The 23869-nt window shown below is 33.4% G+C and overlaps 2 protein-coding genes across 2 annotated transcripts; one reads left to right on the top strand and one right to left on the bottom strand.

The window, feature by feature from the left end:
• Positions 1-1431: 1431 nt before the first annotated feature.
• LOC105173549 (putative ABC transporter B family member 8) lies at positions 1432-16117 on the top strand. Its single transcript, XM_088875889.1, has 11 exons — positions 1432-1663; positions 4973-5085; positions 10138-10455; positions 10572-10626; positions 11030-11208; positions 11345-11802; positions 12537-13077; positions 13222-13401; positions 13546-14829; positions 14921-15336; positions 15504-16117. Exons 3-11 carry the CDS (start codon positions 10216-10218, stop codon positions 15862-15864), a joined length of 3714 nt encoding a protein of 1237 aa, XP_088732015.1. The 5' UTR covers positions 1432-1663; positions 4973-5085; positions 10138-10215; the 3' UTR covers positions 15865-16117.
• Positions 16118-17330: 1213 nt separating this feature from the next.
• Positions 17331-22539, bottom strand: LOC105173548 (NADP-dependent malic enzyme). Its single transcript, XM_011095331.3, has 19 exons — positions 22215-22539; positions 21519-21639; positions 21359-21433; positions 21139-21290; positions 20949-21054; positions 20757-20822; positions 20570-20665; positions 20395-20466; positions 20235-20318; positions 20059-20157; positions 19197-19244; positions 19053-19106; positions 18840-18938; positions 18666-18755; positions 18465-18542; positions 18304-18378; positions 18102-18192; positions 17651-17779; positions 17331-17566 (listed from the first exon to the last, which is right to left on the bottom strand). Exons 1-19 carry the CDS (start codon positions 22364-22366, stop codon positions 17478-17480), a joined length of 1776 nt encoding a protein of 591 aa, XP_011093633.1. The 5' UTR covers positions 22367-22539; the 3' UTR covers positions 17331-17477.
• Positions 22540-23869: the final 1330 nt, after the last annotated feature.

Below are 23869 nucleotides of genomic sequence, written 5' to 3'. Positions count from 1 at the left end.
ATCAAAACCCGCATATGAGCATAATACTAAAAACTATATGCAATATATTTGGCAAGAAGATAGCATCCCAAATTATTCATAATAGTGGAAGCTATTTCAATTCTATTCTGTATTTATTTATTTGTGAGCAGAATGTTAAGAGACAGAAGGCAAAAGTTTGTGAGGAAAGAAAAAACGTGAAAGTAGTGGGTTGAGAAAATTAAATAAGTTACAATTGTGTGGTTACTAATATTAATTAAAATTACTATTGTGCCTAACTTTTTTATTTTTTTTTTATTAAAACATGATATGCATGCTCAAAGTCAACTAGGGAGTATATTAGTGGCAGACGCAGTTATTAGCTCACCTTACATCTAGTTGAACTGCCCAATTAATCCTAAATCATTTATTACAACTTTTATAATTCTTTTGTAAAAATTTTCTCAATAATTAATTGTTTGTCGATATCTATCAATCTATCTATATTGTAAAGAAAATCTTTTTGTCATACCAACTTCCGAATACCTACATTTACCCTTCAATTCATTTTTTTAATTGTTAGAAAAATTGATCATTATAGTAATTTCAATATTTTTTAATAATCTCATAATTATATTTTTTTTTTCTTTCTCTCAACCTACCACTTTATATTTCCCTCTCACCTTCTTTATTTTTTTATTACTCACAAACTTTTACATTTTTAATAGATCTACAATTATATTTTTTTTTTGTCTCGCACCTTACCTTACATTTATTTCTTCTCACAAACTTCTTGTTTTGTCATCACCTTATACTGCGTTCAGTTCGGAAGTGGTCAGAACCTAATCAATATTTGTATAGTGAATACCTCAAATATTACAGATGGATGTCGAATGAAAAAGTTTGGTAGAAAAGAAGATCACAACAGAAAGTTATCGGTCGGATACATGTTGCATCACCAAATGAAGGAGAAAGGTTGCATTTGCACATTCTACTCAATCATGTTAGAGGACTAAATTATTTAATGATTTATTGACAACAAATAATCTACATTATCCGACATTTAAGCAAGCTGCTGAAAAGCGTGGCCTTCTCGAAGAAGATAATAGTATTTGTCAATGCTTAAGGCAAGAGTTAGAATGCCTTCAGCTCTCAGAAGATTGTTTTCCACAATCTTTCTTTATTGTCAACCAATTGGGGTAAGACAGTTCTCGAAAGAAAATTATCCCTATATGAATGTCTCAATAATTGCAGCAAGTTTGATTTGACACCATCTTAAACAGAATTTTAAATATTGTATTTAATTTTTTGTTTCAAAACTTAATACAAAATTAAAATATTGTATTTATTTGGCGATTTTTTTAAACCTTTTTAATGTTGAATTAATGCTAGGTGGGGGTTTTACGACTCCAACTCTCTTATAAATAGCTGTTGATTTTAAAGCACACCAACACCAACACAAATCTTATCTCTTTTCTCTCGGTTTTTCTCTCCAACATCCAAGATTGTTCTTCTATTTTCTAGAAGGTAATTGAGTATTGTCTGAGGTGTTTTCTGGTACAGTACAGTGCTGAAAGAACATAACCGTTTTATCCTGAGAAAAGTTAACATAGTACCCGGCGCATTTGGATACGTGGCTAAACAGAAGAATTTTTGTGATTTGGTTGGTAATTTGGACCGAGAATTGTTACGATGTAACTCTCTTGTAAGTTTTTTATTTAAATTTCTGTTATGACAACATATCTAATTTATTTTTTATTTGTTCCAACGTGTTTGTTTTATGACTTGATTTCAAAAACTGTTATTATTTAGATTTTACTGATTTTCAAATTGTACTGCGATTGACTGAACTTTTTCTAACAGTATAATTGTCGATCACGACTATGGATAACATGTGAATAAATTGACACCAACTTTGTGTATGTATTAATTGTCCATCACAATTTCTAAGATTCATGGATATTTCACCAAACAAGTCCGTCAAAAAGCCAATGAGCCCTAACTCAGTTGGCAAAGTTGAGGCCCATAGGCTCCAACCCCGCTATAAGCGTGAAATATTGTTTCTACTGCATAATAGATATGTAATGATAGATACTAGTTAAATGTAGTTTATTCAATATTATTAATCAGGATATGATTATTGTAATAGTCACTCTTAGTTCAAAAATTCTATCTTGAATTAGATCGCAAATATGTATTGTTTAACCTCCACATTTGCTATGGATTTGTGATGGGTCTTTTGTCACGAACATTACAACATCTTCCAACTGGTTCGTGATTTTCTCACAATTTCCTTGGTCTCATATTTTGTTACCACATATTTTTTACGAACGAAAAATAAACTTTTCATTGCAAAATGCCACTTTTTTTTTAATAATTGATTTATTAACTTGTTTTAAAAGTTATGGAAGTAGTTGAAATTAATCTATAACAAATTGTGACTTACGTCTACCCTTTTGGCGGACTTTAATAGCTAGTACTTCATCCTATACTTATTTTCTTGGTCTTTCCAATAATACTTTATCCCAATGTGCAAATCGACTTAGTATTTATAGCATTTAATAGGAGAAATAGCATTTATGATCTTATAAAGTAGGGCCGCTTCATTTTTGTCCCAGACGTTATGGGATTAATACTTTTAGTTTCTTAACTTATAAAAATTAGTACTTTTGATTCTAATTCACTTTTTTGTCTATAATTTAACGAAATAGATCACATGTTTAGCACTTGGCTGTTAAGTATTTTATGTTGGAAGGAAAATTGGTGCATTTTTCAACTGGGGACCACTTTTAGGGGGAAATGTAACTACATTTGGGGGATGAGGGGGTTCTGTTCTATTACAAAAATTGAATCTCATTCTTCTCATATTTCTATAAGTTAAAGCTGAGTAGAAGAATAATACAAAGAATCATACCTTCCACAAGTTAACCAAATAGGTTAAGTGGAGCACTCATATGCTACTATTGGAAGAAGGGTCAATTTTCCATCTAGTCAGAAATACTTAACAGCCATGTGCTAAGCATGTGATCTACACCATTAAATTGCATACGGATAAGTGGATTAGGAACAAAAATGCTAATTTTTGTAAGTCACGAAACTAAAAATACTAATCCCATAATGAATGGGGCCAAAAGTAAAACGAGCTTAATTTATGGGACTAAAAATGATATTTTTTTATTAATATATATATATATATATATATATATATAAACAAAGTTAGATGAAATTAATAAAGTCTATTTGGCCGCCTCACATGTCAAATATAATTGAGTGGATAGCTTAATGAAATAGGACATTAGGTCATGGACAAACACTTAAAGAAATAGCGAAAAACATATCAAGTGATAATTTTGATGTTATCGTTAATTATATATATGTAGTGATAAAACTTTTATTATATCAAAAATAATAAATTTTATGATTTAAATAATCATAGTTCATAATTCATTTGTGAAAATGGCCATAAGTAAGAATTATAGATAATAAATTGTGCGTAAAGTTATAACTAAAAGTGATAGTGACCATATTATTAAGTTGTCATTGTAAATATGTCACGTACTAATTATATATAATGACAACTTTATACACAAAATTTTATCATTAATAATTATATTGTGGCAATATTAATTTCACTACAAAAAAAATAAGTTTAGTGATAAAAAAAAAATATCAAGTGACAATATTAATATCATCACTAGTTACGTATATTTAGTGACGTCACTAATTATATTTAGTGACGCCACTAATTATATTTAGTGACAATTTTATACAAAATACTTGTCACTAATAATTATAAAGTGACAAGATAAAAATTATCACTTAATATATATTTTTAGTGATAACTTAAAAATTGTCACTTGAGATTTCGTCACTAATATTATATTTTCTTCTAGTGATTTAATTTCACTTAATATATATTTTCAATGATAATTTTAGAATTATTTACTATTTTTTCACTAATGTGATATTTTGTTGTAGTGAAATGAAATAATATAGTATTTATCATACATTACATATCTCAAGTCCTCGATCAAATTTCCAATTCATAAACTCACTATTAGTTCATTAAAAAATTAATTGATTTATTCCGACATAGTGAACTATCCTCGTCATATCGCAGATGTCGCGTTCTTAATTATTTATAAGAACTGTTTAATCTTTGTGATCAAAAGAAGCCAAAAGCGGGATTAGGTCTTTTTAAGTCTATTGGAATAAGGTTTTACTGCTGATTATGTTCAATACTTTTTGACCACTTTTTGTGCAAGAAATGAATAAATAAACTCGCATAATCCTAAAGCACGCTAATATAATAAAGTTTTGGGGAATAATTTGAGTTAACGTCCCGATTAAATATATTAATCTCCACATTCCATCACATGTTAATTCTCATTTTTTAATATACACGCCCCAATAATGACGATTTTCTTATAATTCTTCGCCATAATCTCTCTTAAACAAATGGCCGTCGTGAAAAAGATTTTCAGAAAGCTGCTTAATTATTCCACGACAGCCACAAACATATCGAGTAATTATTATGCTACTTGATTAATTAATTACTATATTTCATTACTTTGATTGAATTTTATGAATATTTTCAAAGGTCGGTGATAATTATGCATTTGGAACGACAATTTATTTATATATATTTATGCACATGGATCCGATTAAACAACAAATACGTTTACGATAAGATTATTCTATGCTAAGAATTTTGTAAAGTTTGATGTAATGTGTTGAGGAGGGCATCTTAATATGACTCCCACTGCAAAGTCACTTAACCTTTAATACTTTTTTCGCCTTTTAAATGTGCTAATATCATCGAAAACTCGCCGTCATGGCAGAATATTTGTACATCATGTGTTGTCTAAATATACAGTAATTGATTCTAGACAGTTTCTTGTTTGTGTGTGTATATATATAGCACTTTTGCACTTGCAAATGTTTCAAAGAAAAATTGCACTCGTAGTTTGTTGTATAAATCCTTAAACAAAGTGTGTCGTTTGAATCATTTCAGAGGCGATTAAGTATTAATTCTTGACGTCGAGTTAAATTTGGGAAAGGAGACATACGGCATTGGCTTCCGGAGGTTGCAATAAAGCTTGGATCACCATTTTCTTGAATATTTCAGTACGTATTTTCGTTCTGATTATATGCATTCGTTAATGTTTTATCGCAGTTTATTGCATGAATATCAATTATTGTGTAATATGTCATGTTATAGCCTCTTCTTAGTTTCTTTTCTTCATAAACATTCCCAATTGCTTAAACTAGGAGCATTTATTTACGGCACATTTATATGTAAGTTCATATCTTTTATTTTTGTATTGAAAAACCTAAACTTTGTTCAAGAAAATCTTAATTTAAATTAAGTCTAGTTAGCCTGAATTAATGGCATCATGATAAGTGCAATACACTTACTATGTAATTGATATACAGTTTCGAAAGAGCAATCAATCACATAGTATACCAGCATGTTAGTACACTAACTAGGTGATTATGTACAATTGGGAAGTTAATCAGCCTCTTTGCGACTTTAGTCTCATTGTTTTTTTAACTTACCATATAGCATCCTATAACTCCAAAAAACAGTTCTAATTTTAGTTCCAAAGCTAAATTCTGTTAAATTTCCGACTGAAACATTACGTGCATGGCAAGAGCTTCATTAAGTGTTGAGAGGCGTTTTCATTATAAATTTAACGGAATTAAGGTTTGGGACTAAAATTACAAATTTTATAGAGTTATGGATTGCAATGTGGTGAGTTAAAAAAAAATAATGACTTATGATTGCGAACGGACTAACTTATGGAACGTAAAATACAGTTTTTCCATGTACGATCACGAATCAAATTTGATCTGATTATTCACATGTTACGTGCTGATTTGTGGGAGTTGATGAGGGGCTCCACAGTTATTATGACACAAACACAACGTTGGTTTATAAAAGGCATTTGCTGGGAACGTCTGAGCAAAAATCAAACTTTTACTTTATATGTTCCTTTTCTTTTATTCTTCTTCCAACATCATTAGACATGACCCAGAACTACTTCGACGTTAAGCATTCCCACTTGTTTTTAAGGACAAGTTTCACAATATTTGGCTGAGCTTATAAATTTTTTTAAATATTTTATAATATATTTGAGAGTTTATAATTTTTTAAAATTATAAGACCAAATTTTTATTAGAAGGCTTATAAATTCTTTAAAAAAATTTAAATTCACATAAATATTTTTAAAGCATCTTTTAAGCTTTTTAATCTGAATATTCAATCAATAAAAAAAATGCATTCATGAATTTGTTAGTATTTCACTTTTTTTTTTATGTAATTGATGTTTTTCCCCTCAAAGCAAAATTATTTATTTATATAATTCTAAATTCTAATAATTTGATAGTTTCATCATATTTCTGGAGGGATTTATCTGCTTGCTCATTCACTTCTTGCTGAAGGGACTTACTTGGATATATACACTCTTATTTCAATTGATTAAATTTAAAATTATTATAGGCACTATAAAAAAAATTTGCCCTACGTCATAAATCACCACACCTTATAAACCGTAAATCAATACTATGGACTATGATTAAATTTTTACCATTGTTAATTAATATCTACCATGATTTTTTTAGCTATGTCCAAACAATTTGTCATGATTTTAGATATGGCTAATGCTTTGGCCTCATTTGCAAAAACAACTGTTAATGGCCGTTATAAAGCTATAATTAATCTATATTCACCATGATTTTTTCTTTTACCATACTAATTAACTGTAGCGAAAAATCTAATATCTTCAAGTGTGGTAAAAATTGAGCCTTTCCACTTGGTGTTCATGTTGTATTAATTAGAGGTTCTCTTTTTTTCTTTTTGAAATGGTAATTACAGAATTACATTTATATTTTAATAAATTGTATAGTATACCATTTTAAATAATACATTAATATAACAAAAAATATAATAAATTAAAATAAAGTGAGACAAATATCCACATGTCCAATAAAATTCGGACCCATATCAAATTAGTCCACGAGACCGTAGCTTTAAGTGTCAAGCTAAGACATCATCAGTGTATTAATTATAGACTTTAGAGTCTTAATTAATAGAATTTAGTATAAATCGCACCTGTTTCGAAAACTAGTCTGCTTGGATATTCAGATCCTAGTTTACTTTAGAACGACACTTTTAAAAAGTAAAAATTGGTCTACGTACATACATTATATTTTTTTTCCTTGGTATAACATTGGATATGCAACATTTGGATCTGTATGTATAATAATCATAAATTTGGTACTGTAATTTTTACTCCAATCACAAATTTAGTAGTCCTCCTATCACATATTTGGTCCCCTTAATTAATTAATTAATTAACTAACCCTTGTATTCATACATTTACCGCTCCCATAAATTTTTTTTCGTTGGAATTACACAGGTGAGTTGTTCTGGCACTAGAAAAAAATTACTATCGCCTACATTTTAATTGTTATAAATGGTGAATAATTATTATTAATTATGATTTAATAAAATCGATACAAAAACTTACTTTATTCATCATAGTAGAAGTACTCGTTGTTGCTCTTCACCATGGTAAAAATATTCACCATGACTAATATATATTATGTGGCCATGTCAACATCTATTGACAATAATTATTTTTTTAACTATAGCAATTAACCATGGTTAAATATTACATTTCTTCTAATATGACCTAATTAATATATTTAGTAGTACACATAAATACTTAGTTTTTATGAAACTGATATCAATAGGATCCGGAGGGTATTTGCTAATTTTATTTAAAATTATCTTACAAGCTCGTCTATCTTATAAGATGTTTTTAAAGTTTATAAATTGTTTAATCTTATTTCAAAAATAATTAATCTCTTAACGAAGATATTATTAAGATCGTGGAGCTTAATTATAAGACGATAGTAATTTTATTTCGTAATTTTTATAATCAAACTTCAAGGAATTTGTGAAAATCTTAAGAATTAGTTGGAAACTCCTTATTTATTTATTTTCCTAAGTTTTTTGTCTAAAAAATTTACAGAACAGTGTTCAACATCTTATAAACACTCAAACATTTTATAAAATATTTTGAAAAATTTATAAGCGCACCCAAACACCTCCTAAATCTAGTTGGAGAAGGGCGTTTGTGTTTTTGATAAGTAAAAACAAACCAAATCTTAGTTGTACGTGTTTAACTAATTAAAGTCGAAGGAAATGTCTTATTCATAAAAAATAATTAATTTAAATAAAAATATTTTCTCATGTTAATATACAAAACAAACCAATAATTAATTGTTTACTGCTAATCATCTCTTGATCAGTGGACCTAATTATAATTAGATAAAAGGAAGGGAGATAATTAAATAATCAAATACTTTAAAAAAAAAAATAGTAACTTTCTTTTCCCTAATAGGCCTTTAAAGCATTAATCATGATCTCATGCTAAAGAATGATATTATATATAATTTAACAGCGATATTGAAAGCAAATTAAAGGAAAGTAATTATAATACTACTTTTTAAAAAATTCTAACACAGATCGGACATAATCAGATCCAAACTAATTATATGATAAATATAATATATTTATTACGTAATTGTTGTACAATTCAAAAAAAAAAATCATCACACCAAATATATCACATTCACCGTATAATAATCTGATTCTTTCACACATAATTTGAGTAAAAAAAAAATCGTTTCCGTGCATGCATTGTTCTTTAATATATATTGCCTTTTGGTTTGGCCACAAAACTTGGTGGAATAATGCAGCAAAAGGAGGGTAGAGAGAGAGAGACAACAATTAATTAAAATATAAAATAGAGATGAAAAGGGATATGGTGCCAGCCCATTGGAGCAAAAGGAATTGTCTTCTAATTCTACCAGATCTCATCTGCAGCTGCAATTTGCTACGCTGTATTCTTTTATTTCTAGTGCTTCAGAAAATACATTAATTTTATCAAAGTAGTAGATATGCAATATCTTGTATATCCCATTAGAATCTTGTCTGAAATTAGCTGGAAGCTAAGATCTAAAAGGATTTTCAGGTAGCAAATTGTGTAATAGCAATTTTCTATTTAATCTGCCCAGAAAATTAAAAATTTGGTGTAAATACGGACGAAAATTGAATATTTTTAGGGAGTTCTTGGGTTAGCATATAAAAGAAAAAAAGAAGAAGAAGAAAGAAAGAAAAGAGGAATAAAGTGTGAAATTTCCCAACAAAGATTGCCCATATTTGGATGTCTGGCTAATTTTGAATATTGGTCAAGCTGGAATCGTGTCAAGGTTAAGAGGTGCAGAAACTTCAATAGTTTAGTGTGTATATATATTTTATAATTATCTGATGAATCTGTTTAACAAATCATTAAGTACCTCGCGATCTTTGATAATTATTTAAAAGTTCATTAAATTCTTAATTTAATTAAAATGCTTTCTACTCTGAAAAGGGATCCTTCGGAAACATAAATCTCGTAGCTTGTTAATCACTCTGATTTAATTATATCATGATTTATCTAAATATATTCTACTCATCATAAAAATAAAAATAAAAATTGACCCCATCAATTTTACTAAATCCTCCTGCACTTTGCTCTTCTCCAATGTTGAGGCCTAAGGACAAAATTGGCCAAGGAGCTCTTCTTTATGATAAATGCAGATGTCTTTTACCCAAAAATTGTTGCTCACGTCAAATTTGGTCGAACCAAATTAGCGATATAAAAAGTGTGATACGATCGATTGTTTTTTTTATTACAAAAATCACACGAAAAACTAATATATTTCATTTACCATATAATTGATTTTGATCTGAGCAAATCCAGTCTAGATTAGAATTTCCGGTCTTCATTGCCTTTCAAGAATTAAAGAATTGGATACAAAACCATTCTAAAAGGACAAAAGATGATATCAAAGCAACATCACCTTGGCAATAACCAACAAACGAAAAGCAAAAGAGAAACCCTACTTGCAAAAGAGTTGTACATGATGGTTTCGTGGTACTGATTGTGACCTCCACGCACCAATGCACAAATAATACAACCCCACATACAAACATTTGAATATTGAGTCATGCAAGGCCTCCATCTTGCTCAAAAACTTGCCAACTATTTCTAAGAGGAAATCAAATGCTTTTTTGCTTACAAGAAAGTGATCACCTTTCTGTCTATTCTTGTTTGTGTTTTTCAGGGAAATTTTCAAGGAAGAGCTGATCATCAGTACATACTCTACTTTCAGTAGGAGAGTATCAAAGAAGTCTAATTAAAAATGTGTTCTCCAAAGAAAGGAGAGACGGCTGCGGACAAGGGGAGAAGTTCATTGACTATCTTATTCAGATATGCGGATGGGCTCGACGTTTTGCTCATGCTGTTGGGCACATTTGGGGCTATCGGAGATGGCATGTCGACAAACTGCTTACTCATATACGTTAGCCGGCTTTTTAATAGCTTGGGTTTCGGTAAGTCATCGCCTGAGGACCATGGGAATTTCATGGATGAGGTTGTGAAGGTTAGCATTCACAAATTAATTTTCTTTTTTAACTTCTAATTTTCTGAGTTTTTCATCAGTAACTTGTTATAAGTCAACCATTTCTCACAATTGTTTTTGTGGGATTGTCCTAACAGTGCAGTTTGTTCTATGTGTACTTGGGGATAGCAGTCACGGCAGTAGCATTTATGGGTAATTTCTTCTCATAATCATGCTTAATTTCTTAGTTCTCTCTTCATTATGTGCTGAAATATTAATTAATTACTGATCAATTTAGAGGTCTAGACCAACTTAAAGTGGTCCGTAATGTTTGTATAACATTGCATGAAATCATAACAAAGTAATAATAACCTTATCTCCCAACCAAAAGAAAAGAAAAAAGATGACAAACTATCAATGAGATTTATGTATATATCAGTAATCAACATCAAAAGTAGGCAAGAACCAAGAATATTTTTGAAACCCTAATGTTTAATTTAACTCTAAAGCATCTTTTGATTTGTGATTCAAACAAAGTAGCATTATATGTGAAGAAATATATTTTCCTGAGTGTTGATCATCATAAAACAATATTATTCTACTGTGCGCACCGCAGAAGGCTACTGCTGGAGCAAAACGAGCGAGCGCCAGGTTCTAAAGATCCGGTACAAGTACTTGGAGGCTGTACTTAGGCAAGAAGTTGGATTCTTTGATTCACAAGAAGCAACAACTTCAGAAATCATAAACAGCATATCCAAAGACACTTCTCTCATACAAGAAGTCCTTAGTGAGAAGGTAATAAACGTAGGCCGAAAATCGTTTTGGTTTTCACATATTACACACAATATTAGTTAATTACAATGTGGGTTTAACAAATAAACCATGAAAAGCTATAAATTCATTTCTGATCATGATTATCTGCTAATTGTAGGTGCCAATTTTTTTTATGAACATGTCAATGTTCATCACAGGGCTTGGATTCTCAGCCTATTTCTCCTGGAGATTGTCCTTAGTGGCCTTTCCCACTGTCTTTCTCTTAATCATTCCTGGACTGATATACGGCAAATACCTTCTTTATTTATCAAGAAAGAGCTTCAAGGAGTACGGCAAAGCAAATTCCATCGTCGGGCAGGCTCTCAGCTCAATCAGGACTGTGTACTCATTTACTGCTGAAAGGAGCATAATTGAGAAGTACTCATCGATATTGGACCGAGCTAAGCATCTTGGAATTAAGCAAGGAATTGCGAAAGGTCTTGCTATTGGAAGTACGGGACTTTCTTTTGCTATATGGGCCTTGCTTGCTTGGTACGGGAGCCGTCTTGTCATGTACAAAGGAGAGAGCGGAGGAAGGATTTATGCAGCCGGCGTTTCCTTTGTCTTGGGTGGACTGTATGTTGCCTCTTCTCAATTATAACATGCATGCTCTTTTCATATATTTCTTGAGTTTCTATTATTTCCTCTTCATAATAATAATGCACAAAAGTTGAATTGGAATTCAAGCATCAATCACCATGATCCTGAATACTTATTAATTTGCTGTTTTCATTAACTTATAGATAGCAAAAGTCCATGAAATATGTACTTAGGAAATCGCCCTTTAATTTCTTCAGATGATAAGATTGTGCAGCATTTCATATTCTTACATAGAATTCTCATAAGAGTCTAACTCTAGTTATCACACACATGTACACGTCACACACACACACATATGTATATATCTTGAGGTTTCATGTAAAAAAGGCATCTTATAACATCATCTTAACTTCAAATGTACATGTTCTTGCTTTTAAGTATCACTTAAATAGAGATGGAGAAATATTAGAAGTAGTGAAGTAAAACAAAATAAGATCTGACAGAATACTCAAAGAAAATTTGCCCTCAATTGATTTCATGTTCTTGCATCATTATTTATATAAATTGCATGTTATATAGAATAACAATTACTGCTCCACTTGTTTTATGTTTGTCAAAGATATTAGAATAGGTGATTTCAAAAGAAAAATTAGATAGATAAACTACTTTAAGCTTCCTCACTGTTCATCAGAAAAGTTGACAAGCAACCAAGAATTTCCCGTTCGTTTCATCAGTTTCTGACATCTAATTCCACATGCAATACTATGCAGAGCCCTGGGAGCGGCACTACCTGAAGTGAAATATTTCACGGAAGCTTCAGTTGCAGCCTCAAGAATATTTGACAGAATCGACCGTATTCCAGAGATTGACGGTGAGGGCTCAAAGGGACTTGTGTTGGACAAGATAAGAGGAGAACTTGAATTTGATCATGTTAGGTTCACATACCCCTCCCGCCCTGATGCTATCGTACTTAAGGACTTCAATCTCAAGATTGAAGCAGGAAAGACTGTGGCTCTTGTTGGTGCAAGTGGGAGTGGGAAGTCTACTGCAATTGCATTAGTACAACGATTTTATGATGCGAATGGAGGAACTGTGCGCATTGATGGTGTGGATATAAGAACTTTGCAGCTGAAATGGCTGAGAGAGCAAATGGGGCTGGTAAGCCAGGAACACGCACTTTTTGGGACGTCAGTTAAAGAAAATATCTTGTTCGGGAAACTTGATGCAACGATGGATGAAGTAATTGCTGCAGCCATGGCTGCAAATGCACATAATTTCATTAGGCAACTTCCCGATGGTTATGAGACTAAGGTCAGTTTATATTCCGTCCCAACTAAAACTTAGAACTAGTTCTTATTACAATCACATGCAGTACACATGGTACAATTAAATGTTTAAAATCTTGCTAGTGAATATTGAGAAGTTAGCTGATGATGGTCTCTTTCTCACCTATAGATTGGAGAAAGAGGAGCACTTTTATCAGGAGGGCAAAAGCAGCGGATCGCAATTGCTAGAGCCATCTTAAGAAATCCTGTGATTCTTCTCCTTGATGAAGCAACAAGTGCACTTGACTCTGAATCAGAAACACTTGTTCAAAATGCCCTGGATCAAGCCTGCATGGGCAGAACTACTTTGGTACTGCCTTAGTTTCTATTAATCGTTTGCACATTTTAAGTTGATCAAATTAACCTCCTTTCTGACTCCTTGGAATTAGTTATACATATAGTTTTTCGTTGTATTTCGGTAAAACTAATATGGGATTGTTTTGAACGTAATCAGGTCGTCGCCCATAAGCTCTCAACTATCAGAAATGCAGATGTGATTGCAGTAGTAAGTGGCGGTAGTATAGTTGAGATTGGTACTCACAATGATCTAATTGACATGAATGGTCACTATGCAAGATTGGCTAAACTCCAAAGGCAATTTAGTTCTGTGGATCAAGAACAAAGTGTTGAATCTCGCCTCTCTTCAGCAGCAAGAAGCAGCACAGGCAGAAAGAGTGCAGCCAGATCCAGCCCTGCCTCTTTTGCTTCACCATTGCCTGTCCATACTACTCCAGAACCGCTATCTTACCCTCCCCCATCATTTTCCAGGCTGCTTTCGTTAAACTCACCTGAATGGAAACAGGGGGTAATGGGGAGCCTTTCAGCTATAGCTTTTGGCACTATACAGCCTCTATATGCACTGACAATAGGTAGCATGATTGCGGCATTTTTTGTACCAAGTCATGCAGAAATGCAAGCTCGAATCGAAAGATATGCTCTGATTTTCAGCTCACTCTGTCTCGCCTCCATTACCCTGAACGTCTGCCAACATTACAATTTTGCTTACATGGGTGAGAGCCTGACAAGAAGAATAAGACTGAAGATGCTCGAGAAAATCCTGACGTTTGAAGCAGCATGGTTCGATGAAGAGCAAAACTCAAGTGCAGCCTTATGTTGTAGACTTAGCAGTGAAGCATCCATGGTCAAGTCACTTGTTGCTGACAGAGTTTCTCTATTGATTCAGACCACATCATCTGTAACAACTGCAATGGTAATTGGACTAATCGTGGCCTGGAAGCTTGCTCTCGTGATGATCGCAGTCCAGCCTCTCACAATTTTGTGCTTCTACACACGAAAAGTTTTACTCTCCACCATCACAAGTAATTTTGTCAAGGCACAGAATCAAAGCACTCAGATTGCTGCTGAGGCCGTCTACAACCACCGCATTGTGACCTCATTCGGAAGCATTCCAAAGGTTCTTGAGATTTTCGATGAAGCTCAGGACGAGCCAAGGAAGGAGGCAAGAAAGAAGTCATGGCTAGCAGGGGTGGGCATAGGGTCAGCGCAAGGCCTAACTTTCATGTGCTGGGCTCTGGATTTCTGGTACGGAGGCACATTAGTTAACAGAGGAGAAATATCAGCAGGAGATGTGTTCAAGACTTTCTTTGTTTTGGTGAGCACAGGAAAGGTTATTGCTGAAGCCGGGAGCATGACTTCTGATCTCGCTAAGGGCTCAGCTGCTCTTGCATCTATCTTTGAAATTCTAGACAGGCAATCACAAATTCTTGGATCTTACACCGTAAGTAGATACTTTCCTGTTTCAAGCTATAGTTTCACTTTCTTATTGTTAGCATTGATGTCTTCTTGAATGTGTACTCGTTTTGGATTAGGCTGGGGACGACAATGGAGGAATGAAGCTAGAGAAGATGACAGGCAGCATAGAGATGAAAAGGGTTGATTTTGCATATCCGGGGAGGCCCGAAACACTTGTGCTACGTGATTTTAGCCTGGAGGTGAAAGCAGGCACAAGCATTGGACTCGTGGGAAAGAGTGGCTGTGGAAAGTCAACTGTAATAGCCCTGATTCAGAGATTTTACGACGTTGATCGTGGTTCGGTTAAGGTTGGCGGGGTGGACATAAGGTTACTGGACATTCAGTGGTACCGGAAACACATGGCACTTGTTAGCCAAGAGCCGGTCATATACTCGGGCAGCATTCGCGACAACATAATGTTAGGAAAGCTAGGTGCCACAGAAAATGAGGTGGTGGAGGCTGCCAGAGCAGCCAATGCTCATGAATTTATCTGGTAAGCATTGTCCAAACTTATAATACATTACATCCTGCAGATAGAGCATATTGTAAAAATACCTCCCTAAACATTCAAACTTTAGGGAACGTCAATGTAATTATCCCTTGGTTCTTGATTAACATTAGACAGAGAGATGAACTGGTTTATCTGATGTCTATCTGTAGTGGACTAAAGAACGGATACGATACAGAATGTGGAGAGAGGGGAGTCCAGCTATCAGGAGGTCAGAAACAGAGGATTGCAATAGCCAGAGCCATCGTTCGGGACCCAACAATACTATTGCTGGATGAAGCAACCAGCGCACTCGATGTGCAGTCAGAGCAAGCCGTCCAGGAAGCACTGGACCGGATAATGGTGGGAAGAACCACGTTGGTGGTGGCACACCGGCTCAACACCATCAAGAATCTGGACTCCATAGCTTTCGTTATGGACGGGAAGGTGATCGAGCGAGGGACCTATAACCAGCTCAAGAATAGGAGGGGTGCCTTCTTCAATCTTGCTAGCCTTCAACTTCAAGGTGCATAGCGGCCCGTGTAAAACTCTCTCTGCAGAAATATTCTATGTAGCAAGTAGTTCTTCATGGGAAGCTTATATTAGTAGCACAAGATACCAAGGCTAAGGACGACATATAAATGTATTCTAATGGTTTTGGAGCCTTGAGTTGAGAATGACTAGTAATAAGTAATGGCAATAACTGCAGGTTCTTGTTGGGATGGTTCCTTTGGATCCATCGTATTTTCGATTACAAATTCTACTCCGTATTCTATTTCGTTCTACATACACATAATACGCGTATAAAACCTTTCTTTAAATAAAATACATAATACTGTCTTTATACACGTTGTGTGTTTATCTTGAACCAATAAAAAAATGGAATAGAGTCTGAAATAGAAAATTCAATCCGTCGCAGAAGCTTGAGCTGGAAATTATTTCCTAAACTGGAAGATTTTTTTTTTCTTAATTAACTTTTTAAATAGTATCAAATAATATATTGTTGGAAGAAAAAATTTTAAGTAGTTTATCATAATTAATTAAAATAAAAATATACTAAGTAGATAATTTTTTCATATGTAATGAGAATTAGAAAATCCAAATTATTTGAATTATGCAAAATATACCAAGTCATACCTTATGTGTTCTTATCATCAAAATATTATAAATAACTAATGAAATACAGTTTTGTAAGTCCAATTAAGAAATGATAACATGGGCAAAGTTATATTTTTTGGTCGTATAACTATAGGTCGTTAGCACTTTTTTATCCTATAACTTACCCTATTAACATAATAGTCCTCTTTTTATGAACTTTTAGTCCTTAACATCTCACATCTGGTACTTTTTTTAAAAAAAAAAAAATTAGTTTTGTATTGACAATTTTGGTCTTAACGACCTGTACCTATAGAGCCAAAAATAATGTCTACTCTAATATGAAGAAGATCAAAATTATCAACACGGAAATAAATTTGTCAAAAAATGACCAAACGTGAGATGTAAATAACTAAATCTGTAAATAAACTAAGTTACAAAACAAGAAGTACCAACGACACCTATAATTACAGGACCAAAAATATAATTTTGCTTTATCAACAGAGAAGCCATTCTTTTATCTCTACTAATAGCTTATTAAATGACCTAATTAATAGCTATTTTTATAGTACCCATTGCAATCTTATTAGCAACTCTATTAATAAAACCATAATTTGTTGTACAAAAATTTTCCAATCATTCACAATTTTTATAACAGTATAGACAATATCAATGGTACTTTCATTTATCTTTCAAAAGACTTTAACACGACAAGTGTTCTAACTAATTATTGTTTATACTTACGGTAGGATATTTCTCCATACAATAAATATTTTTAAATTTCTCATGTATTTTTTCATCATTTCGTATTATACCACCAGCGTATTTCTTGTCTAATAAGTATATTATATTATAATTTAATATAAAAAATAATAAATAAATATAATATGCTGGAGCAACATTGATTGAGACAAAGAGAAGAGAAGTAATAATTTATTCATCAAATACAGCACATGAGATTCTGATTGACCGCATCTTACAACAGCAGAGACACATCAAACATGCTTCCAAGCACAATACAAAAACGATACATTATATGGTAAACGACTGCTTCAGCGGTAGCTTCTGTAGTTTGGAGTGTACATGCAGCTCTCAGCATACTTAACCAAGTCTGCGGGTCGAGGGAGTCGCGTTGCCAAACCTGAACAATGCAGCAAACTTGTCAATGGAAATATACTCTTCAAGTGTATAGACGTAGTATTGATCGAAAAGAAAGGGTACGAACCAAGTTCATATGCTTTAGCAGCTACGTTCGCAGCAATATGAGCTGAGATCTTTCTTATATTGGAAAAGGGAGGATAAATCATCCCCTTGTCGTAATGTTCCTGTGTCACTTGACCAGCCAAAGCTTCCGCTGTTTCAAGAATGGCAAAGAATCAGTATTAAAGTTGAAGGAGCTTGTTAAGATTTGTGAATACCGTAATACTTTCTAAAAGAATTTATAGACCCCAAACATCTTATTTTTTCTAAAATAAAATTTATACAACACTTTTCAATATCTTATTTTGAGGTGCTTTTAACTATCTTCTGAGTCAGTAAGAATATGTTTTCCTGCTTATGATTGCAAAGCAGACACCCGAAAAGCGAAGAGAACCCATAAAATTATATAAATAAAACCATCAGACGATCTAAATATTGGCCTATTCTAGGTGTATCTTTTCTGATTATATACTTACAAGCTGCCAGAAGCATATCATCATGCACGCGAATAGCACCAGAAATGACCAACCCAAAACCGAGCCCTGGAAATATGTAAGCATTGTTTGCCTGATGATTTCACATGCATAGGAAAACATAATCGTTATGTTCCAGATGATTATCAAGGCACGTAAGAAAGTAAAATACATACGGTGAAGTCAAAACAAGAAAGCAGCAAACCTGGCCAGGCATAAAACATTTTCCATTGAGTTCTACAGGGTCAAATGGACTTCCACTGGCAAAAATAGCACGACCCTTAAGCAAAACAAGGAAAAGAAAACGTCAATATAGAAGCAAAAGTGAAGCTATTAACATTACTACGAAAGGAATCATAAAGAGACCTCAGTCCAGGTATAAGCTTCTTCAGCCGTGCACTCAGATTGTGAGGTTGGATTTGAGAGGGCCAATATAAGAGGTCTCTGCAGCAATAATGAGTCAGAAAAATCTCATGTAAAATCATTGAGCAGGTGCACAAACAAACACTCTCGTACACTGAGGAGAGAGAGAGAGAGAGAGAGAGAGAGAGAGACAGAGAGAGAAACCTCATTTAAGGAGGCCATAGCCTCAACAACCTCCTTGGTGAATGTTTTTCCAACACCAGATGTTCCAATCAAAACCGTTGGTTTGATGGCCTGGTAAAATTTGAAAGTGAAAAAATAAGTACATCCAAAAAACTCGGTTCTGTCATAAAATGTAACATGTGAATATCAACCGACCTTGACTGCATCTAAGAGATTGTTAACAGGTTCATGCTCATGAGCCCAAGGTTTCTTAAAGTGTTGAAGAGATCCCTTGCGAGAACTAACAATCAAACCCTGTAAATGATCCACAGATCCTTTCATCAGAAGAAATTATCCGAGCAAACAACAATTCACAAATGACTAAACAAGATGATCATTGTATTATGCAATCTAGTAGAAACGCATTACCTTTGAGTCTACCAGCCAAATCTTTTTTCGTGTTTCCTCCAAAGGAGCTTTAGTCTATGTATTACAAACATCACGGAAGGAGAATTACGAATGCTTACAGTTGTCAACAACAATATGAGGCAGCATAGTAACAAAAGAACTCACCTGCTTGGAAATCTCGAGGGCTATAAGCTCTGCTATACCAGTTCCAGCCTGTAATTATAAAAGTAACCCTCAGCCAATGGAAATGCCTTGTGGGGTAGAGGCAGAATATGGTAGAGTGCGAGTACAAGGGAGAAAAACAAACTAAACAATAATCCCTGGGAGTTATTACAGTTACTAGGTACACCCTTTTCTCTTTTCAAATTACAAAGAACATCCTTCTAAGTTTCCCAATGATAATACAAATCGTACAACTTCTTGCTTTTTGGAATTAGATACAGAATTAATACACATCTCTGTTTCTGGAAATATAATGCTCTCGTCCAATTATATTTTAAGAGATTACCAACTGTTCAAGTGCAACATACTCATATCTCAACATCATTAACTTGGAGGCAAGGTTTGGGTGGTCCAAAAGGGGGGAAGGATATAGTCTGTACTAGTTCTAAGGAAGATCATATAATTAAGGGATAATTACATTTGCACCCCTGACTTATAGTTTGTTTGCACAAACCATCCCCTATCTTTTACATAATTACAGAAACCACCCAAGACAGTTTGTGCAATGATGTTGACCTTTTTGGGTGTGTATGTGTAAATTTTTCAAAAAGTAGTAAGGGTGGTTTATGTAAATAATGTTGACGTTTTCACTTGGGTGTATGTATAATTATCTAAAAGACAGATAATTAGTGTAAACAGACCAAATGAGGAGTTGTAAATGTAATTATCCCTATAATTAACTCTAATTATTAACTCCTGTGTACCACATGCCATGTAGTCTGTTTCCTATCTTGCCATCTGTTCCTCTTTTTGAGATGCTACAATCACAGAGATAACCAAAGTAAAAAGGGTGGAAGTTATGTACTTCTCCAGCACCAAGGAACAAGAATTTGTGATCCGCCAAGGAACCACCAAGCAGCTTAAGCGATGCTACAAGCCCAGCAAGCACCACAGATGCTGTCCCCTGCAGGAGAAGGATTTTGAAGAATTATATGTCAATGCAATCCGTGAAGACATATCAGCTGAAAACTCATATTATACCTGTATATCATCATTAAAGACCAAGTGGGTGGTGCCATATTTAGCCAACAGCTCAAATGCATTGTGGTTAGCAAAATCTTCAAACTGCAATCACACATTCACCAATGTTAGAAGGAAAAGCCTCTGAAGCTGGGGGCAGGGATTAATAAAAGTTGCTAACCTGTATAAGAACTTTTTCACCATAGTTTTGTTTCACAGCCGTCATGAACTCATGTAAGAAGTCGTAGTATTCCTGGAAACCATAAAGTAAGAATTAGATTGTTATTTTGGTATAAATTAGACAATAAGTTAAGATTAATTGGATTACGGTCAAGCAAACAGAAACTATGTATAACCTTTCCAGTTGCCCGCTTTTGTCTTAGCCCAATGTAGAATTCATCATTTAGCAGCTGCTCGTTGTTTGTTCCGACATCAATTGTTATAGGCAAACACTATGCAGCAGAGTGAAAAAATTAATGAGATGTAAAAAGTAAAAGATATTAGAGACATGATTTCTGCAGTCAATTCGCCATATATGCTTACTGCAGAAGGTCTGACCCCTCCAAGGGCAGTGTACAAAGCCAATTTCCCCACTGGTATTCCCATTCCCTGTATTACCAAATCAGAATCAAGATCAGAAACTTTTCTCTTATTACAATTTTCTCAAAACAAATTACTTATGTTATATTTATTGAAAGAACAAAAAGGAGCAGTGTAAGAACAAAAGGAGGTCACCTGGCAGCCGAGATCCCCAAGTCCCAAAATCCTCTCACCATCAGTGACAACAATGACTTGAATAGCCCTCTCAGGCCAGTTCCTCAAAACCTCGAGAATTCTCCCCCTGCACACCACAAACTTGCATTGCCAATTCAGACTAGTTCAAATAACAGGATTATTGGTTAATACAACCACAAGAAAAACATACTTTTCCTTCAAACTTATGTATAAACCCTGTGGCCGCCTGAAGATACTTCCATACTTTTGGCAAGCCTCGCCGACCGTTGGAGTGTAGACAACTGGGAGGAGCTCCTCTACATTATCAATGAGAAGTTTGTAAAACAATCTCTCATTTCTTTCCTGTAAACACTAAAAGTTAGGATTCTGAATAGGGAAGCGAAACAGGCATCAAAAAGGTTTAGCAGTACCTCCAGTTCCATCATGGCCATATATTTGTGGAGAGGAACTTGATACTGACGAAGACTGTGCATTAACTTTTTCTCCTGGTATGTTGGATCATCAAAGTAAGTAAAAAGATAGATCAAATCAAATAAGAGGACATTAGTTGCAATTGAAAAATTAATCAACCTGAAGCTCTTGGGATATAACAGCTGGAGGCAGAAGACCGCGCAAGTAGTGGGCATCTCTCTCTTTCTCCGTAAATGCCAGCCCCTTGTTGTGATGGGGGTCTCTCAGCAAATTATAACCGCTAGTTCACACAATTGAGAGAAACACAAAGGATTTTCAGCCTCTCAATTTGATGAATAAAGCCAATGCCATATCTTGTCTACTGAATACTTTGTTCTTTACCCAACAAGAACATGGATCAAGACAACCTTGAATCATTTTGTTCGAAGAAAAAGCAAACCGCAAGATCAATGGTGCATTAGAAATTCAACAATCATCTCAAATTCTCACTAGAATCCATTAGTTTGATCTCAAATTACAAGCAAGCAGCTGAAATCAAAGTGTAAACACCATCATGAATCCATAACAGAGCTTCATATGATCAACAAAATGCCCAAAGAAACACCATGAAAGGAATCAGAAAACTACAACAGTATCACTCAACTACACTTACAAACAAACCAGCCACCACCAAGCATATCACAAAATTATATTCCTTAATTTCATGCTTCACAATGAAAATGAAATAATCAACAATACACCAAAATCAGAAAGAACCAAGATTCAGAAAAGAAAAAGGGCAATCAAAAACACACACACAAAAGAAAAGAATCATGCTATCACTGGTACAAACTCAAGGCAAAACAAGTATACTACCTAGCAACAGAGATAGTCCAGGGAGTGACCAGCTGATCTTCAGAGGCACGGTCCTCGCCATACACATCTTCCACACCTCCCCCAACCGTCGATCTCGGGCTCAAATCCAACACACACTCCCCTCCCCTTTGCTCCTTCAAGAAACTCTCCATCCTCTCTCTCCCTCAAATTTTTTCACACACTCCACTAGGTGTCTGCTCCTCGAGTCCCCTATGCAATCATATATAAATATCTTTCACCGTATACTCAGCGGAGTTGCAATGATTAAACTATATTTGTATACCACACCTACTTTCAGGCAGCTTCAAAGTCAACAAAAACATGCTATAATATACAATTGAGAATGGATATATACAAGTTCGTAGTGGCATTACTGTTGACATACTTAGGCCCAGAGAAACAGGAAAATGCGAGGAAAGTGGAGTTCAATCATATGCGATTCTTGAAATTAAAGAAGAGAAAAAAAGATTATATTTTATTAATAATGGGGAGACGTGGAGCCAGCTCTCCACCGGGCGCCTACTAGATTTTTAATAATATTTTCGTACAACATAATAATATCATATCAATTAGTGAAGCACGCTTTTTGTTTTTTAAATTAAAAAATATAATTATAAATTAAAAATAAAACTCCATATAATATATATACATTATCGTAATATCAGCACATGATACGAATATATGATAGAAGAACTTTTATCCCAATAAAAAAAAAAAAAGGGCACTAAGGATTTGATTGGTTAGTGGAGGTAAAATTGGATATATAAAAAAAGTTTGGTATTTGATTAGGGAGAAGGAGAAGTAAATTTGAAATTATATGAAACCCTTTGTAGTCTAATTTTGTTTTTATTTAAAATTAGACGAAAAAATAACATATAAGAGCAAAAAGATAAAAAAGCATATATTTATAGTTTTATTGATTCTATTACTCATATACGTAATTTTGCTCAAATTCTTTTATTATTCCTATTGATAATATTGGTACACAATTTTTGAAAGAAAATAACTAAATCACCAATAAAAGTGCTGATATTTGAATTTAAATTCTTTATTTGAGGGTATTAGTAGTAATTTTTATTTTTAAAAATAAATAGTTTAAAATAAATGAGCAAAACTCGACTTTTGGTGAATATTTTTATTAATAGAAAATATTTGTGTTCTTGTTTGAAGAATATTTTTATTAATAAAATTTTTAAATTTTTTATATACTAAAAATTATTTTAATATAATATTAACTTGTTTATTTTTTATTACAAAACAAAAACAAAAAGTTAACCAGTAAAATTAGAAAAATATTTTTTTCTTCTCAATCCATTTTTATCGTACAAAATAAAGAAAAGTATTTAAAATTTACTTACCTTCCAATAATACCAAATAATTTGAAAGAAAACTATTATTGTCTCCCGTCCCTCACCTTTTCACTTACCCTCCGGCTTTTACTTCCTCTTTCCTCTAATTTAAACCAAATGAGTCCTAAGAAACTGTAGAAACATTATTAGTGTAAGTGTTAATTATACTTAGACCCCATCTTTCCCCCCAAAAATATTTTAAAATTACACTTATACCCCCTCTAAAAAAAAATTATTTACACAATGCTTCCTTCTAGTAGCGTTGGGTGAAAAATGCTGATGTCAACAAACAAATTACATAGACTT

Source organism: Sesamum indicum, linkage group LG11, assembly GCF_026168435.1.
Source record: "Sesamum indicum cultivar Baizhima isolate 11 linkage group LG11, ASM2616843v1, whole genome shotgun sequence".
In the NCBI taxonomy this organism is placed as follows: Eukaryota; Viridiplantae; Streptophyta; class Magnoliopsida; order Lamiales; family Pedaliaceae; genus Sesamum; species Sesamum indicum.
The sequence above is the reverse complement of the archived record's forward strand: the minus strand, read 5'-3'. Positions and strand labels throughout refer to the sequence as shown.

Bases quoted from the DNA above. Each gene is read 5' to 3' on its own strand.
- LOC105173549 (XM_088875889.1), top strand. From the start codon at position 10,216: ATGTGTTCTCCAAAGAAAGGAGAGACGGCTGCGGACAAGGGGAGAAGT. The intron at 10,456-10,571 runs GTTAGCATTCAC...TTGTCCTAACAG, and splicing joins TCATGGATGAGGTTGTGAAG to TGCAGTTTGTTCTATGTGTA. The intron at 13,402-13,545 runs GTACTGCCTTAG...GAACGTAATCAG, and splicing joins GCATGGGCAGAACTACTTTG to GTCGTCGCCCATAAGCTCTC.
- LOC105173548 (XM_011095331.3), bottom strand. From the start codon at position 22,366: ATGGAGAGTTTCTTGAAGGAGCAAAGGGGAGGGGAGTGTGTGTTGGAT. The intron at 19,245-20,058 runs GTACATAACTTC...TTATAATTACAG, and splicing joins TGTTCCTTGGTGCTGGAGAA to GCTGGAACTGGTATAGCAGA. The intron at 17,780-18,101 runs GTAAGTATATAA...TTCTTGAAACAG, and splicing joins TGATATGCTTCTGGCAGCTT to CGGAAGCTTTGGCTGGTCAA.